Source organism: Genypterus blacodes, unplaced genomic scaffold, assembly GCF_046128005.1.
Source record: "Genypterus blacodes isolate CSIRO-AG114 ecotype Tasmania unplaced genomic scaffold, CSIRO-AGI_Gbla_v1 ptg000012l_1, whole genome shotgun sequence".
Lineage (NCBI taxonomy): Eukaryota > Metazoa > Chordata > Actinopteri > Ophidiiformes > Ophidiidae > Genypterus > Genypterus blacodes.
In genome coordinates, this window is record NW_027466826.1 from 2,407,426 (window position 1) to 2,422,501 (window position 15,076).

Genomic DNA, 15,076 nt, shown 5'->3' on the forward strand with positions numbered 1-15,076 from the left:
CTTGGTAATGTTTCCATCAATTTTTGTAATGTATTCAAATTGTTTATTTCATTGTTACATTTTCTTTTGAAACCTTTAATGTGCAAAAAAACTTAACTTAACTTCTTCCTCCTACTTTCCCCTCTTGCAGCAGCACGGTGCACACTGAGTAGCCTGCCCTGTATTGATTGGCAACCTTGGGACACCAACAGAAAGCAAAACGTGGCCTTGAATGTGGTTGGTGAGTCTCATCAGTTGTGTAGGTGTAACGAAAGTAAAAGACCAATCAGAAATGTAATGAACCATTCACCATTCAGTTTATTTAATTTGCTGCATTGCTATAGGCATTTGATTGTGTAAGGGTTAGGGTTACATACTTTGTACGATATTGTAGTATCAAAATATGAGGAAATAAAAAGCATAACCTGTCTCCTTAATTAACTAACAAGCTTTTCATTAATCCATAATGATACATCCATGAATGAACTAAACCCTGCAATGACTGAAATGTACACAAAAGCACTGATTGGCAATATCACAATGTGATTACTTATCTAACTGTTCTACTCATTGTAATATACAATTTAATTCACTATGCTGGATGTGTTATCCTGTATGTAAACAGGTAAATATACTGTATATATAGAGAGCATGTGTGTGTTTCTTTTCTGTGAACTCACGCAGTTCTGTCCAGCAGCAGCAGCGGCAGCAGCTTCCTCTTTGTTTGTCTGGCAGCCCTGCACTGCACTACTTCAATGGGTGCTGATGGTGCCACCCAGCCCCCCTGCTGGCCTTCAGACTTCAGACCCCCCCAAAGCAGCCGCACGCGTCTCCTTAGGGGGGGGTCCCATCATTAGAAAGTGTCTCACCCTGAACTCTCAGTCTTAATCTATGCTGCTGTGGTCAGTAGCAGCGTAGCAGTTTGTTCCCGTCTGTCACCAGCCCGCTGCTATAAACTCTGTGTTATCTTCAGTGTTAAGTGCAGGCCACAGACGGAGGGTCAGCTTAAAGTGAGGCAGCAGAGACACCGTGTCCCGCCTGGCCCCGCGTCGCACAGGAAACGGGGCTTGTGTCGGTCCTCCTGTCTGGCCCCGGAGCCTGCCTTGGTCAGCAACACAGGCGCTAATGCAGAAAGACACTCAGCTAAATTACTCTCTAATTTCCCTTCAGGACTCAGACGATCCCACTGGCCCTTGAGAATCAGACTGGGGATTTGTTTAAAGTGGTATGTTTTGTCTCTGCCGACTCTCCTTGTCCAATTCCCTCGCTCAAGTTCTAGTTCTCTGTTCCCTGGATCACTGAAACGCTAAATTGGGGATTTGAGAAATACGGCCCTGAAGGAGCACAAGCCCTTGGAGGATACGAGCTGTAGCTGTGGAACTTTAAACGGGTTAGGCCAACATGATGGAAGACAAACCAACAAATAACAATTTCCCAGCACTGAGAAAAATGGAAACTGTTGAAAATGGGGCAAGAGGTGATGCTGGACATTTTAAGCAAACAATTCATCTTCCTTTCATCTCTATAACATGAAGAACAACAGTGATGCTTCAGTAAAAAAGCTCCTTTGCCTTTTTGAAATTCTTACTGAAGAGAATCTATGAACTATGGGACAGACTTATATTGAAATGTGCTCGTCTTTGGTGCCAACTTGTATGTTTTCACAGACGAACATGACTGAGTGAGCGCTGGTCGCCACATTGTTGTCCGTGCAGCCACCTTCTGTGTCCCCAAGCCCCTTTTTCTCCTCTGCTCCTCATAGTCCTACAGCTCATACAAGCAACTCTAGAATCATCCCCTCTGCATTTGTGTTTGTTTGAAAGGTTGACTAGAGTTTTAGACTGACTTTACACATTAACCTGAGTGTTATTCATCACGTGATTACTTCTGTATAAAGGTTTTAGACGCTGCTGATGGGCGATGTGCTTCATCACTGATATTGTGACAACACAACAATTATGTCCCCTTGATGTTGAAGAATATGGGTTGGAGATCTAAAGCCATTTTTAGTTGAGAGGTTAAGTTTGTCAAATTTGAATAATAATTAATACATAAAGTTCTTAAATGTTTTTAGTTTTTTCACAGTACTACCTCAGAACATGTAACTGCACAGTGGATTTTTTTTTTTACAGTAAAATGACGTACACTGGCAAAAAAAAAAAAAACACTTTCAAAAGCCAATTTTAATTGATTTTAGATTGAGTTTCGATATTCGAGAGAAGCAGTTATCTGAAATACCAATAGGGGGCGCTCCAAGTATCACCAATGGTACCAATTCCATGATACTGTGTAGTGTAAACCAACTTTTTATTCAAATTGTCGGGTAAAAACTCTAAAAGACACTCAGCCTTGACGCAAATTGTTGTGCTAACCTGTTATCCACACTTACACATCCAGAGGACTCAGAAATAAGTATTCTGGTCGAGCTTTGTGTTTGTCAAATGTCGGTAAGTCAAGCTTCCCTCTGTTTCTAGCTCTGTTTCCTAAGAACAATATTGTATATTTGTTCTTTAATTTTGCTCTATCTGCACCATTCCACTTGTTGACTTTCTTCCTGTCATACATTGCCAGATAGGTTTGCCAATCTGAGTTTTGTTGTGCTGTAAACACTGTCAAAATGATAAGATAGAAGGCGCTAAAAGCTAGTTTGGTTTGGTGTGGAGGGATTTTTAGACATTTCAGAGTTAATGTTATCATGTTGTAGCTCACAACGCGCCACAATATTGGTGAATGCGAGTGTAATTATAAATATATGAATTAACAGACACCGTAATGTAATTGTCAAGTAAATAAACTCATTGACTTTTAATTGCCTTTTAAATTGCTTTTTCAAAAGGTAATTTATAGGTGTAGTTTATATAAGTTGCCATTCTATTACTTGCCGAGTATCAACATAATTGTACGTACCAAGAATCAAAAAATGTCTCGTGGAATGTGAGACATTTATTAGTTCACTCGATTTGAAAATAAGCCCTGATGAATCGTAGCCTGCGTCCAAGCTGCGGGTTATTTTTAGGCTCGTTTGCCTAAAGATAAGCCGACCATCATTTGTCATGGCGTCACAACAAGTAACAGAATCCCGGTTTTGTGTTGATTCTTGCTCATCGGCCGTGTCGGGCTATTAAAAGAGGAACACGCACACACACACGCACACGGGCTCTGCACTCATCATCCTAAGCCTCCAAAGGTAGACTCCACTTTATCCACATGTGGACCTTTAAACTCTTAGCTCGGTCGATCTATATTCAAATAATTTACAATTTTTGTGGTGACACTAAGCTGTGTTTTTAACCTCCAGGTGGCCATATCTGCATCAAAATGACTATTTGTGCTTCCTGCAAATGTCTGATCAGATCTCCCTGCACTTCTCATCATCATCATTGTCATCACCTGGATCTTCATCAGTATCACCATGGTGCTCCCCTCTGCAGAAGATCCAGGTCAGTGAAAGAGCCCTTCTGCTCATCTACATCACAGCTCACCACAAGGTTGAGACATAACCAGGGTTATTTTTAGATTTTGCAGCCCAGTGTGTGTGAAATAGTGATTGATCGAGCTGCAGTGACACTTAAACTCTCTAAAAAGTTGCACAGAAATAGTCCAGAAGGAATCTTTTACAAACCTCTGAAGCCAGTCAGACTCAATTGTGAGCCTGTTGTATTTAATATTGATAGGTGATCTAATATCCGTTAATAGAATCAGTAAGAAAAAAATACAATAGTGTCGCCCCAAATCTCCTTTTCTGGCACTTTGTTTGTGTTTGTGACGTAGGGTGCCCTCCTCTGAGGACACCCGCTTAATAAGGCAATGAAGGCAGCAGCAGAAGCCCTGCCTCCCCTTGTGTGTGACGCCCACGCTGAAAGCCCTGGCAGCTATAAAAGCCCCCGGCTCAGCGTGGATGGGCCCAGACAGACACTGATCACACACACACAGACACACACACACACAAGTCTACTGAGAGCCCTCGTTTCTGCTGCTCACACATACAGCCTCTCATATCAGCAGTTTCCATAGGAACCCTTGATATTCAAAGTCTGTTTCAGCTCCTAGTGCAGAGACATCAGAGCTCTCTATTAGGGCAGTTTTTCAGCTCAGGTCAATCATTTATTTCATTTTTTCAAGCAGGATAGACGGATAGATTTGGTGAAATGCAGGTCCGGCTGTACTGAGACAATTGGGCTCACTTGCTTCAGCTTTTTTTAGCTTTTGTCATCTTCACCCCTGACCTCAGCGATGATGGTTTCTCACAGGTCCACCAAAGGGGCGTCCAAGGCCCGACGGGACCACATCAATAACGAGATCCGGAATATGCAAGCTCTGTTACCCATCACCCAGGACGACCGGGAGCGTCTTTCCTACCTGCACTCCATGGCTGCCATCTGCACCTACATTAGGAAGTCTGTCCTCTTCCAAGGTAAGACATCCAACTTCACCAGAAGTCTTTATAGCATCTTCGAACTTCTAATCAAACATTCAGCCTGTGTCGTTTTCAAACAAAGTTGAACTAAGTTTGCAGTACCCGGGGGAATATATTAAAGATAACAGATGTGGGAACCTGCAGAGATGTACACGGTGCCTGAACTCACTCTGTGCTCCCTTCAGGTCTCCCAGCTGGAGAGGGATCAGGCTGCGTTCTGCCGTATGAGACCTGTCTTCACTCCCTGCATGGCTTCATCCTGGTCACCACCGCCCAGGGGAGGCTGGTCTATGTGTCTGAAAACGTTTCCCAGTATCTCGGTTATTCCATGGTGAGACTTTTGAAACTTCCTTCTTATCCCTATTTGGAGCACTGGTGCCATCTCCGATCAGCTAATGGTGAAATCTTTTCCAGGTAGATGTGCTCCAAGGAGACACCGTCTACGAGATGGTCCAACGCTCTGACATAGATGTTGTTAAGTCACACTTGGACATTAGCAACAACTCATTATCAGGTAATTTTAAATACTTATACATCCCTTAAATTAATTGAAAGCTGCAGAGATATTAAGTTTCTTGTATCTGTATGTGTATGAGACTGAGAACTAAGTATATTTACTCAAATTCTGTACTTAAGTTGAGTATTGACCTTTTGAAACACTGCTTCTTCTCCACTAATATTCCAGAGAAATGTACTTTTCACTCCTCTACATTTATCTGAGCGCTTCTTGTTCATTAGCATATTCATATTTCCTTGAGCAGATGTTAAAGCATGACAAACGATTTCACAACACCACTAAACTCTATTCGTCTTGATAATGAGCCCTTTTTATCTTTAATGCTGAACTACATTTGACTATGAAACATGTTTGTTTATACTTCATATAAATTCCTCCCACTACATCCACTCATGCTCACAAACTCTTTTTTTGTGATTCTTCAGAGAGGAGCTTTGTGTGCTGTATGCAAGCCTCCAAGGCCTTCAGACTCCATCACGGCAACTGTTGCTCCGTGTTGGTGCGAGGGAGCTTCCGGCTTCCGACCCCGTCAAGCCCCGACGCGGAGCCTCTGTTCGTTGCCCTCTGCACTCCCACAGTTAACCGCCTGAGGAGCTCCGACTCCCACCTCTGTCCCAGCTTCAACAGCACCCACAAGCTTGACATGACCTTCACCCAGCTGGGGCTCAGGTAGGTTCAGCAGAGATCAATGTGATTGTAGTTTTTTTCCTGAGCCACAACAATCCGAATAACATTTTCATGACTTTTCTTTGTTTCAGTGTTTCCTATTTTTTGGGCTATTCAGTTGAAGAAATGTGTGGTCGATCATGGTACAGTCTGGTCCACCCTGAAGACCTTTATCTGAGTGCCGATTCTCATAAAAGTTTGAGTAAGTATACAGCCTGTCGAATTTTGATGCAGAAAAAAAACGTAACTGTTTCCTGAATCATGTTTACTTTTGTGATGTGCACGATAAAAAACATCAATCTTTTTTTGCGTGCAGTGAAGGCAGATGAAGGCTTCCAAGTAGAGCTGGTGTTGAGACTTCAGTGCAAGGATCTGTCATGGGTCTGGATCTACAGCCGAGCTGACAAGGACGCTGAGTGCCAGAGCATCAGCTGCACTAACTACATCATCAGGTGTGATGGACTTCACTGTCCCAGCAGATCCGGGCTGAGGCTGTAATGAAATGTTTCCATGCTTAATGAATTCATAATCATGTGGAAAAACGCCGACTCATCTCACTCATCTGCTCTGTGTTCTTGCTCTTCCAGTGAAACAGAGGCCAGATTTCTGCAGAACAAGATCAGCAGTGATGCCTTCAGGCCAAATTGCTGCCACTACACAGCGCCACCTGTAGCTCAGCCTCATAGCTACAACACCAAATGCTTTAAAAGACAGAGAACATCCGACAGCCAAAGCGAAGAGCCCCTTGCCGGTAGTGCAAGCGACTCTGACAAAGATATATACAGCATGTCATGTGCCTCCTCCCATGGTGATGGCTCCCCTGCACCCTTGGGAGACAGCCCTGCTGTCTTCACCCCTCCTTACAGCCCTGCCTCCTCCAATTCCCCCCAGCAGAGGGAGGAGCTCAGCTCTGACTTCCTGATGGATGTGCATGACGGCACAGATCAGTGGTTGTCCTCCCCTGAGGACTCTCCCTCCTATTACACCTACCCAGAGGCTGGGCGCACCCATCACCCATCACCCTCTGACTCCCTCCATGTAGCCACTGAGCAAACATTTGGCCAGGGAGCCTTCAGTGTGCTCAGTGTTCACTCTCCAGCTCCCTCCTTATCTCCCACCTATGATTTCCAAGCTTGTACATCCAATGCTCGATTAGTTCCAGACTGCCTGTCTGTGTCTGACATGTGTGAGAGCCCAGTGGACTGTGTTCTGCATCAAGATGACTTTACGCTTTTTGAGCAGCCACAAGAGGGCAGCACTCCTGTGCATCATGTTCCCCACCATGTGTTACCCACACATTCCAGTCTTCTTACCCCCAACCCCTCTCCTACGTCGCAGGAGTCCTTTGAGTACACTGAGAGGGAGCAGGCAGAGATCAGTATTCTGGCTCAGCAGATCTCCTCCTTGGCCAGCAGTTTTGACATGCACCACACCCTGAGCTCGCTCCAGAACCTGCCCTCTGAGAGCCTCTTCTCAACCTGCCTCTGGTCCCAACGCCCCTCTCTCTCCGCAGGCCTGCCGCCCAAATGTGACGCAGCCCTCAATGATGGCCCGTTTGAGAGCGTCCTCAAAGACCTGGACCCGTTCACAGGGAAAGGTGCAGCTTCCGGCCCCGGTTTCGTTTCCTACAGCTACCAGGAGGGCTTTGTGTGTGATAGGGATGTCAGCCATCAGTTGCACAGGGAACCTGCCACTGTCCCCACAAGCGTCTCAGAGGACTTCCTACCAACAGAGCAGTTAACCACAGGCAATATCACCATGGATCCTTTCACTTTGCAGTTGGGAAGCCATGACCAAAGCACTGGGTTGCATCAACTCAGCCACTACATGCAGCATAACCTTCAGAAAGGTAATGTCCACATTCCCGTACTGCTGCCGAGTCTATCTGATATGTTTGACATGAACTTATTTATACTAACATTCTCCTGTGGCCTCTTTCCAGATGGACTCGCTGAAGAAAACCTGTACTGAAGTAAGTCTGTGACTTACTGCGCTACCTCTGGTATGACATATTGTCAGGGCCATATTCCTTCACTGGATTTAAAGAAGTGTGTGAGCAAAGGAACCCCACGTGGCCTACTACATATCTGAATGTACCATAGAATCTAAAGTAGATTCTGAATTATAGACCAAACTTTTCTTTTCGACTCCTGTCATCCTTCCACTGTATGTGTGTGTTGTATATTTCTTGAAAAAAAGGTACTTTTACAAATCTGTCTGACACTAAAACGCCAGCAGGAATGATACTAACTCCTTCTAATACTGAGTTTACTATTGAGCACTTTATTGAAGCCACAATGCCACAACATTACAGTGAGGTTGTTGGTTTTAAACTGCCTTAAAAGACACTTAAGAATTTTGAGATGAAGCGGTAATGTCCTTTGTTTACTTTGTGTCTGTTTTCCCAGTGTGCATGTTGTAAAGGAAGAAAGGTGCACAACCTCACCTACCTCAATGGAACCTCTGAATTCATTCCAAGTCTGAATTTTATGGATAACTTGTATTTATTATTATTTTCTTAAACATTTTTGCTCACAAAATAATATGAAAACTAATAGTTTCAATAGTTTGTTTACAACCATCTGAATCCTAAACTTACTTATACATTCCAGATGTTGTTTTCATGGTTTCGGTACTCTTCACGTCTGAATATGCAGTGTTATGACATTCATCTTTTGCATTTTTAAAATGTAAATAAAACTAAATGGAAACTCACTGCTCTCCTCTTGATTTGTCACTGTAAATATTTAAATGCCACCATTAGTCCTAAGCTGTACTTTACCTGTTATCTTGTTAAAGAATGACAAATAAAGGTCATCACGCACTGAAACTGCACATTATTACTTTTACTTTTTCAGAGACTGACAGGCAGAAATGTCTTATCTTGCAGTGTTCCCTACAACTTCCCTAATCCGCCTCTGGATTCACTCTCAAATTTAATGGTTTGTTTCACTCGCCGTGCTCCACAAAGTTTCATTAAAATAATTTCAACCGATTCCCTCCAGGATCTGATTCTCTCTCTTCCAACACCTAAACCCTTCTACTCCCACGCCGCCCCTTCCTCCCTCCCCCACCCACCCACATACCTGCCTAACATCAAATCCAATATTGAAACCTTTAGGAATTCATTTTATCTAAGTATCAGTCAACCTTCCTCTGCTGTAATATAACGTCTCCAATCTCTCCCTGAGTTTCTGAATTTGAGTTTGGTGAGCAGTAACTGTTTCCTATATGAGAAAATGCACTTTTGAAGAGGCTCGGTTGCAGGTTTGTACTCGAGTCTCCTCTGGATCTGATCAGATTGCAGCTGCATAAACGGCTCCACCACAGAGTCTATTGGCCTCTTCAGTGCTCCATTGATTTTTACATATTGTAACTGCTCTGAGACCATATAAAATCTACACAGAGGAATCAATTGCCTTTTTGGGCAGATATGCAGAGTCAATAGATGAATGAATTCAATGACTTAGACAAAGAGCTGAATTGACTCGGTGCTGAGGTGACTGATAGATCGCCCTCGTTAAATTGAGATGTAGCTCCAGAGAAACACTCGTAGGTGCTGGGTGTGCCATGCAGAGCCATAATGCTGCTCTCAGACCACCTCTGGCAACCACTAGATGGCGTGATTGCCCCAATAGCCTCCCAGGAATATTCACAGTCCTGCCATCTTGCATGTTATTTGCCGAATATTCTTTCTAAAGAACAGAGGAGAAGTGTGTGTAGATGAGAGCGTGCTGCGGCAAAAGGACACCTTTCAGTCCATTCATGAGCGAACAGCCCAGATGCCTCGTCTCATCCATGGAGACCTAATTAAGAGTGATATGTGTTGAAGGGTAAATGGCAAATCAAGTTTCTAACAAGTCACCAAAATGAGTCGGAAAGCACATCTGCCGCTCCTGAGTCTTCATGTGTCGCTCTGTGCGACCTGCGCCTGGGATGATTTCCCAGAGGCACCATGACACCGACTCAGTGCGTGTGTGACACATTTGTCCACACCAAGGAGACAGCAAGACGCCACCTGACACATCAATGCTCCCAACACTTCTTTCTCTCCTCATACTGTAGGAGTTCAGACAAAGATAACTCAAATACACACAGTGATATACAAGCACAAACACATCACTTTGTCTCCGTTACTTAAATGAATGCATCACTTAATTACACCGACAGCCCTCTGAGATATTAGATAAACATGATTTTTACATTAAATTAGCGACATCTATGCCTCATAGGAGAGCTGGATTAAGAGTCTAGCAATGGAAATGAGTAAGGAAATGAATTTGGATGATTTTATAATGCATTTCTGAGATCTGAAAGTGACAGCACTGCATTGAAACACTGACAAAAAAGGGGAAACACAGGGGAAACTGTCACCTGAGTTGCTTCAGTAGCTTCTAAACTGTTTTCCCAGGTGGTTGGCCAGAGGGCGACGGCGCAGTAAAAACACGGCAGCTCGTGGTCGGGAGTCTTTTCAAAGCCTGTTCCTCCACCAGCAGCCAGGTTTTTCATATCCTGCCTCCCCGCTTTCTCTCAAATGAGCCTCATTTCACGTCCAATATGAAAACTGAATTTGAATTTGATAACCTTTTTTGTTTGTGTATTTCACACTTTCATTCTCGGTGCAGCCGAGCTTTGGAGGCCCTATTGAAATCTTATCTTGGAGTGTATTTTGAAATGGATGAATATGTGGAAAGCTCTCCAGCGAAGAATCCAATTTGTCTACTTTGCATCAGTATTGTTTGGCAGATGGAGCCTGTGAAGCAGAGGATAACCTCCAAGGTCACAGAAAGCTGCTGTACGTATCCAGAGGAGGACCTGAGCTGTTATTACACCTGAACCTGAACCTGAAGCAGCTACTTACTCTCCACATATCATGAAGAGACAAACAGAGCCTTTTTGCATCCATTGTTCTGGATGGATCACATTTCCATGTCTACAGCGTTCCACCCTGTCCCATTTCTTCAAAGGAGGAACATCACCTGGCTCCTGACAATGTAATTAGGTTAAACAAAACAGACCTAAAATAGGCCGCAGCTCATTCCTTCAGGACTCCTCCCTGCTGTTTCTCCTGTTGCCTAACAGCATAACCGGGATTCAACACGGATCGCAGCCAACATTTCCTGCTGATATTCCTCAAGAAGAAGAAGAAGAACACAAACCGCAGCCTTCCATTGGAGCTTTCTCACATCTGAACTGCTGCCAGATGTATTTTTTTCAGTCATTTCTCTCGTAACCGCTTAAAACAAATGGCTCTTCCCACAGAGTAGACGCAGTGTGAGCGTCACGCTGTGGTGAGATTTGATAACCCGGTTATACTTCTCTGCAGGAAATTCCACTGTGTTGTTAAAGCTCCTTTTCACGAGGGATTTTAGGAATATGTGCTGGGATGGAGCTCTGCGCTGTGAAGCAATCCCAAACAGATTTCCATGAGTTTACACTTCTTTTTGTGCAGAGGAAAAGGCATAAGTCTCTTGGAAAATTGTGGGTTTTCTCTCTATAAACTCAAGCTCCAGCGTTTGGAAAATCAATACGACATGATACACCCGAGTATTCTGTGGTTTGAATCTTTGCGAGGTACAGTCAGTTTTCATGTGATTACAGTGCAGGTACACACAGGTATTTCAAGTAACTAATGCCCACAGCAATCAAAGACGAATTGATCACATCTGTTAATATGAGAAAGTTTAGGAATGAAAATAAATGTATGATGTCATTGATTCAAAACAAGGTGATTGATACCTAAATAAATCCAAACGTGTAAATCAATTGAAGGAAGTGAGGTCATTATGTTATTAAGTAGTATTTATAATGAAATTAGTACATTAATATGAATATATATAAAATTAAAAATGCATGTAACTCAAATTCCAAGGGCTGTTCCACCATTTTTGGCCAAGTTTGGCCCCTGCAGCTCGTCATTCTGTGCAGTAATACAGAATCTACTTACTAATAAAGATATTCGACAAAGCTAAATGTTTCTGTCAGCACAGTTAAGCAACAGCGAGCAAAGACTAAAAATGATGGGATGTTGACAGGAGATGATGATGAATTAAGCCATTAGTGAAACCATTTTTTGGCCCAAATGATTAGAGAGTTAGAATTTAACTGATTTGAGGCGAATATTGATTTTGCTTAGCCATCCTGGTTATGTTCTGTCTGCTTTCTGTTTGGGCTCCATAGTTTGTCAGACCACATTTGGGTTTAGATTAACTCAAGACATTACTGTATGTGTCTAATTGTGTTTTTAACACCGATTTGTTGCCCACATGTTGTCATGTTGAGTGTAGCATCCAAATCAATAATATATCTGACTGCTCGCTCTCTGTTGTTAATTTCAGCCTGTTAATCATTTCATGACAAACAAGCACTATAATTACTTTAAAGCCATTTGAACTGGACTTAATCCAGCATGACTGACAGGATCCAGTGTAGACTATGATGTAAACTCCTACTTCTCTCTCTCTATCTGTGTGTGTGTGTGTGTGTGTGTGAGAGTGTTCATGTCCGTTCATTTGTTTTTTTTTTTAAATCATCAGCCACTTTCAGTTGCACAGTTAACTTTGATTTATCCTTATTAATAATTCTGACTCAGCGTTTTTGCATCACAGAAAGAATATTCAGGTTTGATGTGATATCTCTCTCTCCTTTTTTATTAATTCTAAACAAATCAATTATTGCTCAAAATCTCTTTGGGGCGAATGATTAAAGCTTCATCTGAACCGTCTGTGCTACAGTTCGTCTCCAGACTGCAGAGTTTTCTTATCGCTGATCTCACAGTAATGCAGGACACCTGGACGTTCTTGGCATTATCTTATTGTGTACAGTGGCCAGTGAACAAAGCAGTCGCCTTGTACTTCTTGCTTTATAATGTTCTTCAAACCAGCCACGAGAAAACTTTGAGCAACAAGAGAAACGAGACGAAACCCTTTTATAAAATGTAAGAGTTGTGTTGGGATGCAATGTGAGTGTGTGTGCGTGTGTGTAGGAGATCTGCTGTTTGAAATGTGAAGAACAAGATGCACACAGGCCCGAAAACAGACACAACACCATTAAAGAGAAATATAATACAGGTGTTGTGTTTGTGTGAATCTCCTGCATGGTTGCATCTTTTCTGTTTACTTGTAATTTCTTTCTTTCTCCATCTACGGCTCCTATTGCACAGTGTAGTCTGTGCCTCTGTCTTAAAAAAGCCAAAATGTGTTCTTTTAGGGAATCTGTGTCTTCATTCAACTGTTTTAATCCTTGTGTCTTCATTGCTGTGACCCTTTTCTGCACAAACAGCCTAAAAGTGCTGCATGACATCGCCAAGCAACAGCTAATATTAATACTAATTCTTCTGCCATGTTGAAGGATTTCAGGATGTGAAGGACTTTTTGTTGGTTTGCCATTTTGCTCTCCGGGTAACTGTGGACAAAGACATTGGATATTAAGTGTTGCACATGAAAGACGCCGGTCTTATTCAAGAGAAGGTATTTCATCTTCATATCACCACCATTGCAGATATTCCTGCTTTCACACACACAAAGGATTTCATCAGTATTACCATGGAAACAAGCACGGCATACAGACCACAGGTGTATTGGTAAATAGATCATTTTACCATATCGGTGAAAACCTTATTACTCCAACTTTAGTGATTTCTACATGCTAAGTTCATGCTAAGAACGTGTATTTATAAATTTCCACTCAATATTTCAAAAAAATGACTTACCGAGCTTAAAATGGCATTACTATTCTTTCTTCCTTGTAAGGAGATGTATACAAAGGTAATACAAATAGTTTAGGCATATGTGAGCATGCTGGTTTTATCTCCCCATGATTGACAGAGTGTAGAAAATGGCAGATTGCTGTGTCAAAAAAAAAAAAAAAAACCCAAGTCAATGTTATATCAAGGTCATACTCCTGACTTTTCATTTGGGTTGAAGAGTATGAATTCTAATGAAATGCACAGTGCAGAGAGATTTCTGTTGCAGTAAAACATCCTTACGGCGCCTCTGATTTGTGGGCGTCGCCTTGTTCTCCGTCTGTTGGCATCTTCTCATGCGTCATCCGTCTCAAAGTGTAACTCAGTCATGTTCCACGTGGAATCCATTATACACGACAAGAGGAGACGAGATCATCAATTCTGCTGAGCACTATTTAGCGGGTTTCAGGCCTCACTAATGGCAGTAATTGGAGATTGCATCGCCCCGGTGACAATTTGGCATTCCCCACTCATTAATCTATTCATCCTACACTCAGATTAATGTGCTGACTGTGATCTTGGTGACCCCTGGGCCTACAGGGAGTCCCGCTCACGTGTTTCGCCACGCCGCAGTTCAGGGTCATACAGTCCTCTTTCTACAGTGCTGCAATAAGAAACAGAAGCTCTGCCACTCCTGGAGAAAACTACTGCTAGTGCACTTTGGCCTGCTGCCAAATGCAAAATAAAGACGTAATTAGAAAGTAAAACGATTACATCTACTGTAAACCTATTTTACAGAGCAACCTTGCGCATATAGTACACACAATGCTCCGACAAGCAATATCAATAAAGCTTTCTCACAGCTAAACCAACATGATTTGTTTGAATTATAGACAGGGAAGCGGTTGATTAGAATTGAATTCACTGTATTTAGGATAAAAGCTTTCTCTTTGCCCTTCAGCAAGCTCAGCTTTATTGAAAATGTCAGATTCGCTATAGCAAAGTACACTCAGCCAGAACAACAGAGGGCACAAACCCTTTTGTTTCTCTCGGCCTCACACAGTAAAGCACAATGGCTTGAGGATGAGCTGTGTTCTAACACACGCTGTACAATTCGCCTCGTGTGGGTTAGAGTGTCTAATGGGAGTTTTGATGATGATCACTGAAGCATCGACACATGGATGATCTATAGTATAGTAGTGAGGGTGGTGGGTGGGGGGTGTGGGGGTGCTCCGCCCTGGGAGATGCCTTCCATCAGAACTCATTTGCATTCACTCGATTGCTGCACCGACAATGACTCACACCACTAATGAGGCACCCAAAGGACAGAGGAGTGTTGAGCTCACAGTTACGCTATTGTTACATCCTGCACCGCAAATATGTGAAGGTTTCCTCGCCACGGTCGGGGTGTGGAGGGTAATTCAGATCTCGGAGAAGATGTGATAGATTTAAATTGAGTGTAGAGTTTACAGAGGCTCACCTGAAAACATCCAAAGAAAGTCTCAACACCTTGTTATCAGAGTATTTTTCCTGATTTGATTATGTAAATTCTGGTCTATTTTTCAGCTACAGCAGATTGGAAACTGAGATATGGCTTGGATGGCTTTGGTTATTTAAGGAAAACAAGAATTCATAAGAAATAATGTGCCAGTGTGGTCAGATCAACCATTTCCTGGTTCAAATTGACTATAATTTTGCATAAATGAGTGCCTAATTATGCTTCATTGGGCCATGAAAGAAGCTACTAAGGATGGTTGAAATGGGATCTGACAGACACTAACAACCTAGTTAGAAGACATCGATTATGCAGATG

At 42.7% G+C, this 15,076-nt stretch overlaps 1 protein-coding gene across 1 annotated transcript; it reads left to right on the forward strand.

Annotated features, from left to right (window-relative positions):
- Positions 1-3,297: 3,297 nt before the first annotated feature.
- On the forward strand, positions 3,298-8,152 carry npas4l (neuronal PAS domain protein 4 like). Its single transcript, XM_076165795.1, has 9 exons — positions 3,298-3,419; positions 4,230-4,393; positions 4,582-4,727; positions 4,811-4,910; positions 5,339-5,582; positions 5,672-5,781; positions 5,896-6,031; positions 6,167-7,428; positions 7,522-8,152. Exons 1-9 carry the CDS (start codon positions 3,298-3,300, stop codon positions 7,548-7,550), a joined length of 2,313 nt encoding a protein of 770 aa, XP_076021910.1. The 3' UTR covers positions 7,551-8,152.
- Positions 8,153-15,076: the final 6,924 nt, after the last annotated feature.